Source organism: Siphateles boraxobius, unplaced genomic scaffold (assembly GCF_051911475.1).
Source record: "Siphateles boraxobius isolate OS27281-9 unplaced genomic scaffold, OSU_SipBor_1 55, whole genome shotgun sequence".
In the NCBI taxonomy this organism is placed as follows: Eukaryota; Metazoa; Chordata; class Actinopteri; order Cypriniformes; family Leuciscidae; genus Siphateles; species Siphateles boraxobius.
Genome location: NW_027509181.1, coordinates 2,634,161 through 2,653,909, shown reverse-complemented (window position 1 = coordinate 2,653,909; position 19,749 = coordinate 2,634,161). Strand labels below are relative to the sequence as shown.

Sequence of the window (19,749 nt, the reverse complement as noted above, 5' to 3'; positions counted from 1 at the left end):
TCACCCAATGCTTGACTGAATAAATGTATCTATTTATTAAGAATCAGTCTATAGTTAATTTATAGAGTGAAGACTTTATTTTTTTCAGCTACAGTAGCCTATAGATCTATGTAACAGTACTATTCAAAAAAATGAAATGAAGCACTGTTTATTTTATTTGTCTCTTATAGTATTTGTCATATTGTTTGTAATTTGATGTTTGCTTATTTTTAATAACAAAGATGCAATTGAATTAAATATCTATATTGTAATTATAAAATTATTTTAAAAAAATATTAAATAACTCGTTTCATGAAATAGGATTTTGGTCATCCCAACCTGTTCAGAATTGTGAAAGGTTAGCAAATGTTAGCATGATTGATAATAATGTCAATGTTGCAAACATCTTTGTAAGGATGTACACACTGGCACTTGCTAATTATTATTATTATTTTATTTAAAAAGGGGAGGGAATGATCATGAAGCAGGGAAGTTTTTTTTAATTAATTTATAAAACAATGAATTGTAAGTTCTGTCATATTTTTCAGTTACTTTTACGGTTTTCGTTTTTTTTCCCCATGGCATCGAGGTATTTTAGTCTGGTATCGTATCGAAGTCATAATTTTGGTATCTTGACAACACTAGTGTGTTATATGATTAGAATGTTTTCCCGGTTTTAAAATAAAGCACAGCAATGATATTTGAGAGTGTTTCTCCCTTTTCAGGAAAAGTATAGAAAAAGTATCGAAATCGCAATTCTTGACTTGTATCGAAACAATAATTTTGGTATCGTGACAACACTAAAAGGCGCAATAAACTCCAGCAAGATAAAGTCATTTTATGCAAACCATAGACCTTTATTTACAAATAAAATATAATAATGGGAACATTGATCATATAGAGAGTGTCATCGTGTCACTGTTGTAACCGAACGCGACGCGCTGTTTGAATGCTGAATGGAGAATGACTGAGGAGAGATGAGTTTCCAGTAACTTTAACGACTTTAAGTCATTTTTACCTCACATTATGCTATCAAATTACTTTAGAAGTTTTGGAATATAGTGCACGAAAACTTAATGGTGCTTTACAATGTTTTTTACGCCTTTAGTGGGGCTTAACAATAACACAATAGTATGCACAATATCAGACCTCACTGAGAAACTGCAGCCATGGCGGGATGATTTTTGGTGTGGCGGACAACCACGGCAGAATGAATGTAGCGGAAACACTGCGGAGATGTTTTTAAAATGTTAATGTATTGTCTGTTATATACCCTGGGGAAGGTTCTCAAGCCAAAACACTTCAGTATTTTTTTATGAATACTTTTAGTTCCCTTTCGAGAGGTCTCTCCTATTGCGTAATGCTTACGCTATGGGAAAACTCCTTTTCTCGAGAAATATTGAAGTCTTTATGTAAAACGCATTGCAGCTGCACAGCATACAGCAATGAGCGAGGCAGCTCGGTCATTGGCTGTGCTGCGGCAACTTGCACGAACCAATGACGGGGCGACTCTGAACCCGCTTCCAATGAGCGTGCTTCGCGTCCACGCGCGTCAGAGCCCGCCAAGATGGGCGTGGCCAAGGGCTATATATTGGGCGCCCCGTCGTCTGAGTTCTTTAGATTTAATCTCCTTCAGCAAAGAACCTTCTCTTTGCTGATCCTCCGGATTTATTGGAGTCTTTCGCCGCCGCCGCCGTCGACAAGCCTACAGCAGGACTGCTTCGAGGACGCCGGCGCCTTCAGCCGCCTTCGATCGCCCTTCTGCTAAGCCATCCGGCGCGCATCATCACCATATCCTTTTCAAAGCTTTCAGTGTTCGCTCCCGCGACACTTTTTCTAAAAGAGCAATTTTTCAAGGCGTCAAATGCCTTCCTGCGCTTCGTGTCGAGGCCCTCTTCAAGACGGGGATCGTCACATAATTTGCGCCCGCTGCCTGGGACCGGACCACGCAGAGGCTGCCCTTACTCGAGGCGGATGTCCCGAGTGTGACGCCCTGGGCCTCACCGAGCTGCGCGCTCGCTTCGCCGTTTTCACCGCGAAAGAGCCCACCTCTTCCGTGCTGCCATCTCCTCTGGTCGAGCCGCGAAAGAGAAAACGCCGCTCACAGAGGCTGCCGGAGCACGCGGTTTGCAGTGATGTCACGCCGGGCCAATCCCCGCGTGCTTCACCGCCACCCGAAGACTCCCCGCCGCCAGTCCAGTTCACACAGGCGGACCAGCACCCCTCCAGCGGAGCGATGGGGCTCGTCTCATTTGGCGCGTCAGGGGATGACGAAGATAAGGATGACAGTTTTTCCTGTGATGCTGCATCCGACGACTGGCCGGGCTCGTCCTTCGACCCCGCGCCTTCGACATTAGCGGGCACGAGCGCGGGCTCCAGCATGGACTCAGAGATCGTCCGCATTCTCTCCAAGGCCGTGGAAGACCTCGGGCTCGATTGGTCTTCCCCGGAAGAACCCACCCGCAGCCGACTGGACGAGTGGTTCCTGCAGGGGCGCCGACAGGCCCCTCGACAAAGACCCTCCCCCTTCTTCCCGGAAGTTCACGACGAACTCATGAAGTCGTGGAAAGCCCCGCACTCCGCTCGCCTGAAGCCTTCTTTTTCTTTGTCGCTCTCCTCCGTGGACGGCGCGAAAGAAAGAGGCTATGAGGGGACTCCACCCCTCGAGGAGGCTGTGGCCAATCATCTGTGTCCACCCTCCAACGCTGGATGGAAAGCTACAGCTTCTCATACCTCGAAGCCTTTGCCGGTCTACTTCAGCTCTCGCCGGTCGCGCATACGCCGCCGCCGGCCAAGCTGCATCAGCGCTTCACTCTATGGCTGTCCTCCAGGTGTTTCAAGCCAAACTTCTCCGCAGTATGGACGAGTCTGGACCCGAGCCTGAGGCATTTAAGGACCTACGCAGCGCCACTGACATAGCGCTGCGAGCCACAAAAGCCACCGCCCAATCCGTCGGCCGTGCTATGGCTAACCTGACTGTCCTTGAGCGCCATCTGTGGCTGACGCTAACAGATATGAAGGATGCAGATAAGGCGTCTTTCCTCGACGCGCCTATCTCCCAAGACGGCCTGTTTGGACCAGCGGTGAAGGAGTTCGCCGAGCGCTTCACCGAAGCCGGTAAGGACTCACAGGCTATGCGTCACTTCCTGCACAAGCGATCTAGCTCATCGCAGAGCCGCCAACGGCCGCCTCAACAGCAGCGAGCTAAGACGGCGCCCCCCGTTTCTCAGCCCAAAACTGAAACGGATTTTCGACGCCGCTCGCGCTCTGCCAACAGGAAGCAACCGCCCGAGCGACGGGGACCTCGGCCCAGGATTGTGCTGAACCCAGAGCCTCGTAAGTCCTCCTAGCTACAGGGAGGAAAAGGGAGAGGGCGTGTCTCGCGAGAGCCGGACTGCTCTCTCCAAAACGTCTAAAGCATTACCCAGTCCCCTTACAGGCGGCTGGAAATGTCTATACAGCAGCCAATGTGCCAGCAACACAGCTCGCCCACCTGCAAACAAACGCCGTTTTTACGGCGACACACAGAAATCACATAAAGAGCTATTTTCTGCCTGTGTCATTAAAGGGTCACGTGTCCACACCAAAAGTGCGCATTCCCACATATCAAAACTGTCAACGCAGTGCCAAATGTTTTCCCAGCTCAGGCTGGACGCCCCATAAATGTAGATTGTGTGCCAACTGTTACGTATGCACCACTACACACAAGCACTGTTCCCACAGTTATAAACACTTCCCCAGTAAAAGCGGGAAGTTGTATAAGAGTAGCGCGTGTGCCCGCTGTTATGCACGCACCCCAACTCACAAACACTGTTTATATGGCCAAGAACCTCCCGCCACGAGCGGGAAGTTTTATGAAAGTGGCGCGCGTGCCTACCACAGTCTATGCACCCCCACCCATAAGCACTATACACACAGTGTTAAACATTTCCCCATCTCACTCTGTGAGCATTACAGCGAGCGTGCCTGTAATCTCACACGCACCCCTGCACTCGGCATTCAGCAGAGCTGCTCAGCGCGCGTCCGCGCCGCTGAGAGCTGTAAGCTCGGTGTTAACACAGAACGATTCGCTGGCGGGAGCCATACGTCACTGCGACACGCCCCCGGCCAACATTCAGCCCATATCTGTGCGAGCGAAAGCTTGGGAAAATATCCCCGACATGCCGAAATGGGTTTTGAACATAATAAAACACGGTTACTCGCTTCAATTCGCTCCCAGACCGCCCCGCTTCACAGCGGTGGTAGAGACGAAAGTGAGAAAAGATGTTTCACATGTTCTACGCACCGAGATGCTCAAACTGATAGAGAAAGGCGCTATAGAAACAGTCCCCCCCTCTATGAGCGAGGCAGGTTTTTACAGCCGCTATTTTCTCGTCCCGAAAAAGGACGGCGGTCTCCGCCCCATTCTAGATCTCAGACATCTGAACAAAGCTTTAATGATTCGTTAGCCCCCGTCAAGCGGTTTCAGAGGATGCTCGGTCTCATGGCCTCAGCATCAGCTGTACTCCAGCTAGGATTGTTGCACATGCGTCCTCTCCAACGCTGGCTCAAAAGCCGTGTCCCCACCCACGCGTAGCGCTCGGGCCACTTTTTAATCAGAGCAAATCACGGCTGCATAAAAGCCCTGACGCCCTGGAAAGCTGTCGACTGGTATCAGTCCGGCGTGAGTTTGGGTGTAAACACAAGGAGAAAAATGATCACGACAGATGCCTCCAAAATAGGTTGGGGGGCCCTTTACGAGGGCAGGTCTGTCTCCGGCTTGTGGTCAAACCCGGAGAAGCGCCTACATATAAACTGTCTGGAATTGAAAGCGGTCGCTTTGGCTCTCAGAGCCCTGCTCCCGTACCTGAGGGACGAGCACGTCCTAGTCCGAACGGACAACATGACGGTAGTCTCGCATATAAATCGTCAGGGTGGACTCAGATCGAGCTCCCTGCACTCGATGGCCAGGGAGCTCCTCCTATGGTCCCAGCGCAACCTGCGCTCGCTGAGAGCAGCGCATGTGCCAGGTGTTCTGAACCAGGGAGCGGACATGCTGTCCAGAGACAAAGTTCTCCCAGGAGAATGGTCTCTCCACCCCCTGACGATTCAGTGGTTATGGCAAACCTTTGGCAGAGCAGAGGTCGACCTCTTTGCCTCCAAGGAAAATACGCACTGCCCTCTCTTCTTTTCAAAGAGCACGGACGCGCTCGCCCAAGTCTGGCCGAGCCGCCCGCTGTATGCCTTCCCTCCGGTTGCGATGCTACCTCAGGTCATCAGTCGGATCAGGGAGGAGAAATGTGATGTGCTCCTGGTAGCCCCACTCTGGAAAAACCAGACGTGGTTTCCAGAACTGATGCAGATGATACAATCTGCCCCATGGCCGATTCCACTGAGGCTAGATCTCCTCAGGCAGGCCAACGGGACGATCCTCCATCCCCGCCCCGATCTGTGGGCCCTCCATGCGTGGCCCCTCAACGGATTCCCGGGAACCTCCCCAGTGGAGTGTTGAGAACCATCACTGAGGCGCGAGCGCCCTCTACGAGGCGCTTATATGCCCAGAAATGGAAGGTGTTCAGTGACTGGTGCAAGTCCAGGAACCTGAATCCTGAGACATGCGAAGTACTGAGTGTGCTCGTTTTCTTACAAGAGCTATTGGAGGCAGGCCGCACCCCCTCCACGCTCAAAGTATATGTGGCTGCCATAGCGGCATCACATGAACCGGTCGAAGGACGCACACTAGGGAAAAACTACCTAGTTGTTCGTTTCCTGAGGGGCGCCAGGAGGATAAATCCCCCACGCCCCCCCTCTGTGCCGATTTGGGACCTGGCCACGGTCCTGGACGCACTTAAGCGTGCCCCGTTCGAACCCCTCCGAACTGTGCACCTTAAACAGCTCTCGCTCAAAACTGCTCTCTTGCTGGCTCTCGCCTCGGTCAAGAGAGTGGGCGACCTGCACGCGCTGTCATCAAGCGCTACCTGCCTGGAGTTTGGACCTAACGACAACAGGGTTGTCCTCAGGCCAAGACACGGGTATATTCCTAAAGTGCTCTCTACTCCTTTCAGAGCACAGGTGATATCTTTGGCCGCGCTATCGTCCCCAGCAGACGAAAGTGACGCTAATTTACTCTGCCCTGTCAGGGCACTCAGAGTATATTTGGAACGTTCTGCCCTGTTCAGACAGACAGAGCAGTTGTTCGTATGCTTTGGCGGCCGCACTAAGGGTCTGGCTGTGTCAAAGCAAAGAATATCACGCTGGATAGTTGATGCTATAGCGCTGGCTTATGAAGTCAAGGGCCTTCAGTGCCCCTTGGGTATCAGAGCTCACTCTACGAGAGGCATGGCCTCCTCGTGGGCGTGGTCGAGTGGGATACCCATTCAAGATATTTGTGCGGCTGCAGGCTGGGCCTCACCGTCCACATTTATCAGGTTTTATAACCTACAGGTCCCCTCATTGCACTCTAACATACTGTCGGTCTAACTATGCATAGGCTGGGGTGTGTACATGCTGAGCATTGTCTCCTCCCTCATAGAATCACATCTTTGCATCTGATGTGGAGGATTTTTCATACATGACAGTACATAAAAATGTGCTTGTGTGTGTCTTTGGACGCCCTTTGGGCCGTTCCACGTTGTCCCTTTATAAAGCCCGCCTTCGGCTGGCTCGTTGGATAATTACTTCGATCAAAAGCTCAGGCACCGGCCTCCGGCTTAATAGAAGCGAAGTCAGCACGCACGGCGTTTTACATGGCGTTCCCATAGCGAAAGCATTACGCAATAGGAGAGACCTCTCGAAAGGGAACGACTCGGTTACTAACGTAACCTCGGTTCCCTGAGAGGAGGGAACGAGTATTGCGTAATCTGCCGTGCTTGTGCTTGGTCAATTTGCTTCAGTCGATTGAACCTAAAGAACTCAGACGACGGGGCGCCCAATATATAGCCCTTGGCCACGCCCATCTTGGCGGGCTCTGACGCGCGTGGACGCGAAGCACGCTCATTGGAAGCGGGTTCAGAGTCGCCCCGTCATTGGTTTGTGCAAGTTGCCGCAGCACAGCCAATGACCGAGCTGCCTCGCTCATTGCTGTATGCTGTGCAGCTGCAATGCGTTTTACATAAAGACTTCAATATTTCTCGAGAAAAGGAGTTTTCCCATAGCGTAAGCATTACGCAATACTCGTTCCCTCCTCTCAGGGAACCGAGGTTACGTTAGTAACCGAGTCGTTCTCTTCACCACAAATGTTTCTGGATTTATCTTAGTTTCTATACTGTTGTCCACAACAAACTACAAAGTACACAGGAAGACGTGTTAACTTTTTAGCTACATATGTAAGCTAACATAGAAAACAATTTGGATTGCAACAGTAAATTAAAACTAAAATTGTTTAAATGTTTATCTTGCTATAGGCTAGGCTAATTGTTCTCTATGCTGCAATTGACTACTTGTCTTAGCTAATCTACAAGAAAAATAATTTTACATCAAATCAATATTTCATATCTATGTATTTGCTAAACAGCCATATGAGCAGGATACTCATATGTTTTCCTTACGGTCAAAAAATAACTCTGCATTGGCTATATCCCAGCAAACACAGAACGTTCCCCTAACGTTCCCGAATGGTCCCATGAGGTTATTTTTTTGGGAACCAAACAAGAACGTTATAGGAACGTTCCATGTAGGTTATTTTTAGGTTCCATTTTTATAACGTAAGGAAAACGTTCCGGGAACGTTCCTCAAACGTTAAGGGAAAGTTCTAGGAACGTTCTGGGAACCAAAAACTAACGTTCCCAGAACGTTCCCAGAACCTAAATTTGTTTGCTGGGATGTCACGATTTGGTTTGCTCATGTCATGTTCCATGTCTGTCATGTGATTCCCTGTTTGTCATGTGTTCCTGCCATGTGTCTTGTCATTGGTTAATCGTCTGTTCATTGTTCACAGGTGGACCTTGTCTTGTCATTAGTCTGTGTTTTTAAGCCCTCATGTTTGCCATGTGTCTTTATCAAGTATTGTTTCCTGTTGTCCACTGTTTGTAAGTCTATGTTCACGTCTTGATTTTGAGTTTTTCATGCCACGCCATGTTTTTGTTTCATGTTTGATCTTCTTTGAAATAAACTGCACTTAGGTTCTCTCTACAACTTGCCTTCAGTGGATCCTTTGGATTCAGTGGATTCTAATTTTCTCAGACAGCCATTAGGTGGGGTACACCAGTCTTATATTAGGTCCTGCTCCTCATTCTATAACTAAAAACATTTAAAAGTTTAAATAACCAAGAATAAATATAATCTAATAAGTATAGGGTGTGATGAGATCTTGCAAGGTGAAAAGCTGTCTGGCAGCTGAGTTGAGTTTGTAGCAAAACCTTTTACAGTGTGTGTATTATATTGTTTTGTCTTTTACAGCATATTATAATTCATACTCAAAAAGTAGAACTGAAGATTAGTTTAAACATTTCAAAATGCACCTGTATTGTTTTAAATTTTGTGACTTTCAGTCAAATAAAAAATACGTTTTATATTTCATTTCTTTCATCATTGAAGATTTCTTAAAAATAGCGTTAAAATATTGTCTCGTCTCGTTCTGGTGAACCCAACATTGTTTATCATCTCGTCTCATGAGCTAAGTGCATCGTCACACCCCTAATACTAAGGATTTTCTAGTAAGGTTTTATATGAACCTTTTCTCATGAAGGCAGAAATAGACTGATCAAACACGGGTTTTGGGATGTAGGAGTAGTTAGCCATTGGATTCTCTTTCATGACTTGGAAGGATGTCAACTGCACAATCCTTTCTATGACATCCTCAGAAACAGACAGGTCCAGATAGTGCATGATTCTCTTAATCTCCCTAAGAGGATTCTTGGTGAGAGGAAAAGAGAAAAACATAGATACAAGAAAATGAAAAAATAAAAGAGGATATAAAATAAAAGATAAATCAGATTTTAGCAAAATGACAGGACTTGAAAAACTATACCTCCTTCATGTCTTCATAGAGCATGTAGAGAATATTCTTTTCCTTGCATTCTTTCCAGTAACCTTTGACATGGTCATACCAAGAGCCCCAACCTACTGTAAAAACATTAGAGTACAGATTAACCAAAGATTCCAGAATAAATTGCATTGTACATTATTGTAGAGGGATAGTTCACCACAAAAATGGAACACTGTGTCAGTTGAAATTGTTGAAACATCAGTCAAAATATTTTCTTTATTGTTGTTTGTAGAAAACAAAAAGTCACAGGTATGGAACAACATGAAGAGGATCAGATGACAGGATATTCATTTTTGGGTGAATTATTTATTTAAATATGTAGTTTTGTCTCACATTGCCCCCTCATGAACTTGTGAATGTATCCATCCCATGGTCCTGGCTCTGGCTGAGTAAGATTCATACGATCAAAGTGGAAGTAGCTTACAAGATTATCCTTAGCATTTCGGGCCATATAGATGACCTGGGGAAAAGCAGGCAAGGCAGCTAGTGGACATGATTTGTGATACTCTGTGGTCAGAGGCAGATCAAGGGGTTTTAACATTATATTGCTTAGTGCCTATTACCAGTACACTCTAGAGACAGGTAATTTTGTTATATTTTGCTTTTGATAGGAAGAATGAAAATAAACCCAAATTTGTCTTTATTTTTTAAATGATCAAAAGTATACTTTGCTCCAATTAAATGATTACCTTGCATTTATTTTCCCAGAATCCTTTAGGCACTAGATGAATGGGCAAGTGAGTTTTGATTACTCTTGGTGGTTTCATCTGTCTAAGTAAGTCAAGGCCTAAATGAAGCATAAAGATAAATATGTTCAAGACATGAGTGGTGTAGACAGGTTCACTGACACATTCTTCATAAAACAAAAACCTTGTGATAAGTATAAATGAAGCATGCACAGAAATGTGTACCTGATGGTATAGGTGGAGGAGCGCAAATTTCCAGAAATGGAATACGGACAGCTGTCGGTGCTCTCTTGCACACCTCAGCATCTCCATTGTGCAGCAGAAGATCCACTATCTCTTGAGTCCAGGTTGTGCCTCAACACAGAGACAAACATTAGTCAAGTTGTTCTCAACCAGGGAGCTGGAGCCCACAAGGGGGCCTCAGCAAATTTCTGTGGCCCACAAGATGACTGTAATAATATGCAGATTCAGAGAGCACAACAGGAGAACAATTATACACAAATTTATTGATGCAGCAGAGAATGAGTCAAAACAGGCAGGTATCAGAATGTAACAGAGCAATGAGCGATGATGATATAGAGGCTGAAAGTAACAGTCTTTTCTTGAATATAGCTGAGTGGGGAATGAACGGAGGGAATGGATGGTATGCACACATCTCAGTTGCCGCTGGCAGGAGAGAATCCACGGAGAAAGGGGAAGTGCACGTAGACGAAGGAGGGAGACGATGGAGTGGAGGATCGTGGAAAGCTGGAGTAGGAACTGAAATCTTCTTAGATAAGTCGTCCACAAGTAAGAGCATAGAGCGTTAGTCTTGTATCCGCTTGGGAGAACAGACATTGAATGTGACTGAGGTTTAGTCCATGGCTGAAGAGTGTCAGGTGCAGGTGATTAGTATTCGGGTGACAGTGATCGTTATGAGGGAGTGACCTGGTGTATCCGTGACAGTGCCCCCTCGGCTGACAACGATCAGGCGGCCGGCCTCACATTGGGGGGCTGGACGATCTGGATGTGAGGTTTGGAAAGAGGTGAGTAGAGTGGGATCTAGAAAGTCATCTCTATGTACCCAGGAACGTTCTTCTGGTCCATAGTAGGAAACAAAATGCTTTGGAAGTCAATGGGTGCCGTAAACTGTCTGGTTACCAACATTCTTTGAAATATGTTCTTTTGTGTTCAACAGAAGAAAGAAACTCATACAGGTTTGGAACAACATGAGAATGAGTAAATTATGACAAATTTTCATTTTTGGGTGAACTATCTCTTTAAGTGATCAAACATAACTGTAACAAAGTTCAAGTTCAGGGAAGAAGGAGGCAAACATTAAACATAATTTCAGTTGTAAAATAATATGCAAAATGAACGAAATGAAAGGAGCGGCAGCTGCCAACTTTTTTTGGCAGAGGTTTACAAATTTCAATCGATTTTCTTTAAGCCCTGAGTTTGCAAGTTAGGGGCGTGTTAGTGAGAAACATGGCAGAAAACCACAATACTTATAGGTTTTTACAACAAAATAAGCAAATTGCCTGCACAAAATATGATAGTATTGTAATATTATAATATTATAAATAATGCAAAAGTTTAGAAAACATTAAAAAGCAAAACACACCTGATGCACATTCTTTATTCTTCATTTTCTAGACAACCTTGCAAATTCAAGAAATTTGATGGGTTTTATGCTCTTTAGCCAATAATTGACCACACACGCACACATACACACTATGTTTGACATAAACCATCTGGTTGCACTTTATTTTACAGTATGCACACTTTCAATGTAGCTACTTACAGTGTACTTACGAAGAAAGTACTGAATAATATAAGGTAACTATGGGCTAAGATTAGGTTTAGGTGTAGGTTCAGGACTAGCGCCTAGTTATTACCCAGTTATTGTCAAGTCAAGTCATCTTTATTTATATAGTGGTTTTCACAATACAGATTGTTTCAAAGCAGCTTTACAGTGATAACAGGAAAATAATGAAACAAAGTTTGTTTGTGCTGTACAGCAGATCTAGAAGAAAATATCATCATAGTCCAATTTAAGTAAGTTCAGTGATGGTTCATTTTTAATGTATAAAAGTTATTAATTTAGTTCATATATATATATATATATATATATATATATATATATATATATATATATATACATATAGGCTATATTGTGGCGGGAGGACCAAACGAGAGACAGTGTGAGTGGTGTCAAGCCTCGAAGAGGCATTTATTAAAGTAAATAAACATAGAATGTCCAAAAATGGGGGAAATAAAGTGTTAAAACAAAAGGAGAGCTGGTGTCCTCGTCGTGCCAGGGAATCGTGAAGGATGGGTAGTGAAGAGATGGGATGGGTAGGTCCAGGTAAGGGGGCGGTGTCCGGCGATCACACAGGTTTCTCTCCCTCTTCGGTCTCTGAGGCACGAGGGGTGGCGGCTTGGGCATTGCTGCTTGTGCTCTTTAGGACCCGACAACTGAGGGGAATAGCGGCCCGGCATCCTAGCCTGTCAACGGCGTCACGCATGATTCTCCATTCCGGACCGCAGGTACATCTTGGATGGCGCAGGAATCTCTCCTTGATCCCCTCCTGGACCTACGAGGACACCAGTGTGCATGCATGGGGAAGAGACCGATCTCTCGAGGAGAGGCACGCTCATCATGCAGTCCAGCAATAATTATGTTCATCCTAAATATAAGCAAAGGTTACCGTATTTTATTTTTGAACCAAAATAGCACCTTTAATTGTTGAAAGTGACAAAAAAAATACATTTTATTTAATGTTGCTTGAGTAAAATGTAGCCTGTGTCATAATGCAAAACCCCTCTCCTGAAAATGGTCTGAGTAGGCTATTTTTTGTTGTACGTAACGTCAAAACGCCAGTGCTTCGCGCCAGTTCGCGGTCAGCAGTGCAAGTGAGTGACACACGATGGAGTGCACAAATTGACGTGGTTAGACCTATTGCTCACTGCCTCCCTAGTGTGATTGAAGCAATCGATTGCCTAATATCATCATGTAAATTATCTAATAAGGCCTTATCCGATGCGCGAGGACTGAGAATATTTCATGTCATTTACAGCAGTTGTCATGTGCACTGTCTGGCTAAAGGAATTTGCTTCTGCAGAGTGGCAGCCTTAGATGTTGGACAGGTCGCGGGAATGGAGTTGTCAATGCAATGTCAATGCAGGCAGATCAATAATATTGTTGAATATTAATAAGTGTATTGTAATTACTACAATAAGTATAGAGTATAGGTCTACATGCTTTCACGGGTGGTTGCGATAAGGCAGGAGAGGATGAACATTCAGTTCCAACACGAAATTTTAATGATGAAGGTACAATGAATAAACAAACGGCAGGGCAACACATACTAAAGCAACATAGACCGAACAGAGTGAGGGACCAACTTATGTAGCAAACACAAACGAGGATGAGTAATAGAACACACCTGACACAAATTAACTAATAATGAGGAGCAGGAAAACTGAACAAAGGAGCACATGATGAGAATGAAAACAAACTAAAAGTCCATCATAATGAAACTAAACTGAACATAATGGTGACACATGCGAAACAGGACTGTAAAATAAAGTGTTATCAACCATCTTAGGTTTTATGTTGTTAAACTTTTCCACATCACAATAATAAAAAGTTTTAAACAGAATCTCTTGAATTTCTTAAATTCAAAATTTTAAATTTTTTCTTAAATTTTCTTCAAATAATGGCGTTAAATAAAATAAAATAAATTCAAATAAAAGTTTTCTCAGGTAACTTTTAGTAATTTTTAGTAACTGGTGATTGGTGTCACAGTTCATGAATTCACTGACTCTTGTTTGCCCTGTGTTTGTGTTTGTGTGTGTGTGTGGGTGTGGTCGCTGATTATCATCAGTGCCAGCTGGTGTTGATCAGCGGCGCCTATTTACTCTCATCTCTTTCGTCTTGTGTTTGGCAGATCGTTGTTGGATGTTTCCCCGAACTGGTTGTGGTCTTCGTGTCTTACTTGTTTCCTCCTGGAGTTACTCACCTGTTCTGTTCGCCTGCCTTCCCGGAGGATTCCTGTTTGCATCATTACATTCCTTGGAAGACCGAGTTGTATGCCACCTGCGCTACCACAGAGACTGTTCCAATCACTTCACTAGGGGTGTAACGATATTCAAACCGAACCGAAATACAGAATCCACGATACGTATCGCGATTCTCTCATGGCATACCGAACACGCCCCGCCCCCTGCAACCCCGCCCAGCCCTGCCTCATTGGACCTCATGTCTTATGTGTAGGCTACACAACGAATTCAGTTTTGTAGCCTAACCACAATTAACACCATATAATAGCAAGCTCCGTGTTTTCTTACTTTTGATAATAAGCAAGGTGTAATCTTTCAAATTCTGTCTATTTGATCACGAAATTGAAACAATAAATGCCGTTTTGGCGCTCTTTGCTGTGGCGTGACAGTTTGCTGTAGCTCCTCATTTCAAGCGGCAGCACAGAGCGCGAGTCAACGCGATCATCTCTCCCTCAGTTACAGAATAAACATGAAAGGACACCTGAAAGTATGTTTAAAGATACAGTATACTTACTGAAAGGCATCATAACTCGTTTAATCGCTCAATCAGTGTTTCAGCAGCAGAAAGACGTCAATAAAACAGCTTTGTCACATAGCATTATATTTACCTCAGCAGGCTAGTCATACAGTGTCCACAGCTTGTTGGTTCCTAGAGAAATGAACTCTTGCACTGAATAAATTAGCCTATTAGGCTATATTTTACTTAACCTGTTAATGATATCTTAATTATTTAATGTATGTTTAAAATATCTTTAATGAAAATGACAGCAACTGTGTAAATTATTATATTTCAATAACAATTTTCAATAAATTAGAGTAAAAACATAAGTTAATGCAAAAATGGGCTTATGTTCAGTTTACATGTTTTCATACAATGTGTTGGGTGTTGATTATTATATCTAAAAAAATAAATAGCATCTGAATTTAGGCTAAAAGTCTAGGCTCTGTTGTTAACCTTTAATGTTATAGTAACATGCTGGCTCCATATAGTTTACAGCATTGTCAGATCTTTTTATTTAAATCCTTGCAAAACCTTTAATTGTTATTGAATTAATTTAAAGACAAAAACACAATTTTTTTCATTAAACCACTGTTTAAAAAAAAACAAAAAAAGCAAATTAGCTTTCTAAACCCCACCCCACCCTACCGAACCGAACCATACCGAACCGAAACAAGACGTCAAAACCGTGGGAAGAACCAAACCGTCAGTTTTGTGTATCGTTACAACCCTACACTTCACTCATCTTGCACTTCTCTGTTGACATTCTCTAATAAATCATAATTTTCTCTCAATTGCATCTTCTGTTAATTTCCAAGCGTGACAGAACAATCTGACCAAGATGGATGCATCGAGAACACCAGAGCTGGCTGAGTTCTTATCTCGCAGCATCGCCCGGATGGATCAGCAGTAAGAGAACGTAGCCGTAACTGGTCGTGCTGTGCAAGCCTTAGTAGCGCAGGTGTCCGAGCTCACCCAGCAGATCCAACACCTAGCGACTCCCACTGTGCCACCCCCCTGCTGGTTCCCCTTACTTCTCCTACACCCAGTCATCAACGGGAGCCGCGCTTGCCTACCCCAGAGTCTTATTCGGTTGAGCCAAATTTTTGTAGAACTTTCCTGACTAAGTGTTCTATGTTTTTTGCTCTTCCAACTCAGACGTTTGGCATAGAACAGTCTAAGGTGGCTTTTGTGCTCATGCTACTATCGGGGCGTGTGGCTCTGTGGGGAATGGCGGTGTGGGAGAACCAACATCAGTGCTGTTCCCCGTTCCAGTCATGGAGGAGGAGATGAAGAGGGTGTTCGATCGGGCGGTAGCAGGAAGAGAGGCGGAGCGGCAACTCGCTGATCTTCGCCAGAAGAACCGATCGGTCACGGATTATTCTATTGAGTTCCGCACCCTCACCGCAGAGTGTCACTGGAACGAGGAGGCGCAGTGGGACATGTTCCTGCATGGGTTGGCTGACCGTATCTAAAAGGAGATTTATACCCTGGACCTTCCAAAGGATCTTAATGGACTTATTGAGCTGGCTCTGCGAGTGGACGCTTGCCTTCATCGCTTGGAGCACCTAACCCGTAGGACAGTGGTTCCTGGATTTTTTGGACTTCCTCAGGCCAGCGGAGGTGATACGGTCAGCCACGTCTTCGATCACGAACCCATGCAGGTGGGTAGGGCTCGGCTCTCCCGGGAGGCTAGAGAGAGACGGAGATCCCGGGGACTATGTCTCTACTGCGGAGGGACTGGCCATTATCTCAACAACTGCCCCGTAAAAGATCGGGCTCGGCAGTAAGGCAGAGGCTACTGTCGGGCGGGATCTCCACTCACAAGACCTCCTATACCCTCCTCCCGGTGAGACTGCAATGGGCAACCCGGTCTCACCATTGTCAAGCCCTGCTGGACTCTGGAGCGGAGGGAAACTTTATGGACTTGTCTCTAGCACATAAGCTTCAGATTCCCCTCATACCACTCACTAATAAGATTTCCGTCAACGCACTCAACGGTCAAGAACTTCCCACTATAACACTCACTACCGGACGACTGACACTCATCACATCAGGCAACCACACTGAGGAACTCTCATTTCTACTTTTGGATTCACCTCACATTCCCGTTGTCCTCTGTCACCCCTGGCCAATCCGAGGGTTGACTGGGGTCATAATTCTGTGTCTGCTTGGAGTAATCAATGTTATGTGTCTTGTTTAGTGTCTGCTTGTTCGTCGGTGTCCAGTCCTATTTTGCAGGAGTCTGTGAATGTGTCAAACGTGCCCGCGGAGTACCTCGACCTGAAGGAAGTGTTCAGTAAGTCTCGGGCTGCTTCTCTTCCTCCGCATCGTCCCTATGACTGTGCTATAGATCTTCTGCCAGGTACGTCTATTGAATATTTGGTTATGCCGTTCGGGTTGTCCAACTCCCCAGCGATTTTCCAGGCACTCGTCAATGATGTGTTGAGAGATATGGTAGACCAGTTCATATATGTCTACCTGGATGACATTTTGATTTTTTCTTCTTCTCTCCAGGAACACATTCAGCACGTCAGACGAGTGCTTCAGAGGTTGATAGAGAATGGGCTTTTTGTCAAGGCGGAGAAATGCGCTTTTCATGCACAGTCTGTTCCTTTCCTAGGTTACATCATCTCGTCTGAGGGAGTGCGTATGGACCCTGACAAGGTTAAAGCTGTGGTAGATTGGCCAAGTCCAGATTCCCCGTAAGGCCCCACAGAGGTTTCTGGGGTTCGCCAACTTCTATCGACGGTTCATTCGTAACTTCAGCAAACTAGTCGCTCCTCTGACTGCCTTGACCTCCCCTGGAACGACATTCAGGTGGCCCGATACAGCCGAAGCTGTATTCGCTAAACTGAAGAGCCGCTTCGTTTCAACTCCCATCCTGATTGCCCCTAATCCTTCACGTCAGTTAGTGGTGGAGGTCGACGCATCAGAGGTGGGGGATGGTGGAGTTCTATCCCAACGCTCTTCCAGAGACGACAAGATGCACCCTTGCGCGTTTTTGTCCCATCGTTTATCACCTGCCGAACATAACTATGACATTGGTAACGTAGAATTGTTGGCAGTCAAGTTAGCGTTGGAACAATGGCGTCATTGGTTAGAAGGGTCGGGGGTACCTTTTGTCGTTTGGACCAATCACAAGAACCTGGAATATATTAGATCTGCCAAAAGACTCAACTCCAGGCAGGCTCGGTGGGCACTTTTTTTCTGTCGTTTAAATTTTTCCCTCTCGTATCGCCCGGGTTCCAAGAACATCAAACCCGATTCTTTATCTCGTGTTTTTGATCGATCCAAACGCCCGTCTACTCCCGAGTGTATTTTACCCGAGACACTAGTTATCTCCACACTCACATGGAAGGTCAAGACGGCCTTAGAAGGAGTAACGCCTCCGCCCGTTGGTCCACCGAGTCGGTTGTTTGTACCGGAGGGATTACGGTCCGACGTTATTCGATGGGGTCATTGTTCCAAAGTGGCGTGTCATCCAGGAGTGAACCGCACCAGTTTTTTGGTCAAGCAACGATTCTGGTGGCCATTGATGGCTCGCGACATTCGGAAATTTGTTTTTGCTTGCTCGATTTGTGCCACTGGTAAGACTTCCAATCGACCCCCAGATGGGTTACTTCAACCGCTGTCTGTCCCTTCGAGACCCTGATCCCACATAGTGCTAGATTTTATCATCACCCTCCGAGGGCAACCGTTTTGACCGTAGTGGACCGGTTCTCGAAGGCGGCTCATTTTAATCCCTTGCCCAAATTACCCTATGCCAAGGAGACAGCGGTGACTGTCATAGATCACACGTCTTTCGCTTACATGGCCTCCTGATGGACGTGGTGTCTGACAGGGGACCCCAATTTGTGTCCAAATTTTGGCAGGAGTTTTGTTGATTACTGGGAGCGACTGTCAGTCTGTCTTTGGGTTACCATCCCCAAAGCAATGGCCAAAGAGAGAGCCAACCAAGATTTGGAGCGAGTGTTGCGATGTTTGGTGTCTAAGAATCCTTCCTCCTGGAGCCAGCAACTTTCAATGGTTGAGTACGCACATAACTCGTTACTAGTGTCATCCACGGGCCTCTTTCCGTTTGAGTGTAGCTTAGGTTACCAGCCACAGATTTTTTTCTAGTCTGGAATCTGAAGTCGCGTTCCCCTGTACTCACGCCTTCGTCCAGAGGTGTCACCGCACATGGAGCAGAGCCTGTGAGACACTGCTCCATTGGGGGGGGGGTGCACTAAGGCTAAGGCCGATCGCCACCGGTCAAACCCTCCCGTATACGTCGTTGGTCAAAAGGTGTGGCTTTCAACCAAGAACATTCCGCTCCACTCTGTTTCTAATAAGTTAGCTCCCAAATTCATAAGCCCGTTTTCTGTCACCAAGATCCTTAGTCCGGTGGCAGTCCGACTCAAGCTTCCTCCTGCGTACAGGAGAATTCATCCCATTTTTTCATGTCTCAAAATTAAAACCCGTGTTTCATTCGCACATTAATCCGCCGGTCCCGGTTCCTCCACCGCTACGACTCGTAGATGGGGAACCTACGTATTCGGTCAATCGCCCAGGGGAGAGAAGTTAGGTTACGGCTAGAGAGATTCTGGATCAGTCCCTTATTGATAATTACAATCAACAGGTAAGTTCTCCTATTGGATGTTTCCCGGTACTGGTTGTGGTCTTCATGTCTTCTTGTCCTACTTGTTTCCTGCTGGAGTTACTCATCTGTTCTGTTCGCCTGCCGTTTCCCGGAGGATTCCTGTTTGCATCATTACATTCCCCGGAGGACCAGGTTGTTCATCTGCCACCTGCGCTACCACAGAGACTGTTCCGATCACTTCACTCATCTCGCACTTCTCTGTTGACATTCTCCAATAAATCATAATTTTCTCGCAATTGCATCTTCTGTTCATTTCCGAGCGTGACAATTGGCTGCTTGTTTTCAGAAATATGATTTAATATCATTAAGTTACATCAAGGGTCAAATTAAATAGAAATAGGACCTTAAATTGTGTGATATAAGCATTTTTGTATGCTGTATCAGGGTTTTTCTGATGTTTTAGCCAACACCAAAATGAATCTTTGTCCCCCCAAAAATTTATTTGATCATTTATTGAGATGATACCTACTGTTCTGCAATACCGCTACCCGCTTAAAGCCAGCTGCTTTAAAATGCACCCATGAGTCATGGTGAATATAGCGCTCTGTGAAGAGCATCAAAGGTTTCTATTTACAACGAGTTGTTGCAGCATTGAGCTTTGTTTCCAATCACAGACGTATCTGTTGAGCGTGTGAACGCAATGGCCAATCAGATGTGCTTAAGTTTAGTCAAAATCTACTCAACACTGCTCAAAAGAGCAGAGTTTTTATTTAGCATGAGCATAGCCGCGGGAAATGTTTTTATCAGGGGGGTGCGGGGACGGGGCTTGACATTGCGGTGCGGTGCTGAGTTTGATTTTAAACAAAAAACTAATACATCTCTAACAACACTTACAGATCACCATACAAATAAACGAGGACAGAGTTATGTGAGAACGTTCAGAACTCATGATTAGATAAATGTTAAAAACAACACTGCACATTTCACTACACAA

At 45.5% G+C, this 19,749-nt stretch overlaps 1 protein-coding gene and 1 long non-coding RNA gene across 4 annotated transcripts in view; both read right to left on the bottom strand.

Moving 5' to 3' along the window:
- The window catches only part of LOC143714639 (uncharacterized), a 120,530-nt gene that overhangs the window by 86,796 nt on the left and 13,985 nt on the right, over positions 1 to 19,749 (bottom strand). The window lies entirely within an intron of this gene.
- sult1st6 (sulfotransferase family 1, cytosolic sulfotransferase 6) overlaps positions 1 to 19,749 on the bottom strand; it is a 38,515-nt gene that overhangs the window by 9,361 nt on the left and 9,405 nt on the right. Inside the window, exons 2-6 of one of the 3 annotated variants that reach the window (XM_077205849.1) lie at positions 9,856 to 9,984; positions 9,634 to 9,731; positions 9,278 to 9,404; positions 8,927 to 9,021; positions 8,631 to 8,811 (exon numbers count right to left, since the gene is read on the bottom strand). In XM_077205849.1, the coding sequence (XP_077061964.1) occupies positions 8,631 to 8,811; positions 8,927 to 9,021; positions 9,278 to 9,404; positions 9,634 to 9,731; positions 9,856 to 9,984 (630 nt within the window). The remainder of the gene's footprint in view (positions 1 to 8,630; positions 8,812 to 8,926; positions 9,022 to 9,277; positions 9,405 to 9,633; positions 9,732 to 9,855; positions 9,985 to 19,749) is intronic. The other 2 variants (XM_077205850.1, XM_077205851.1) reach the window with 2 other exon arrangements.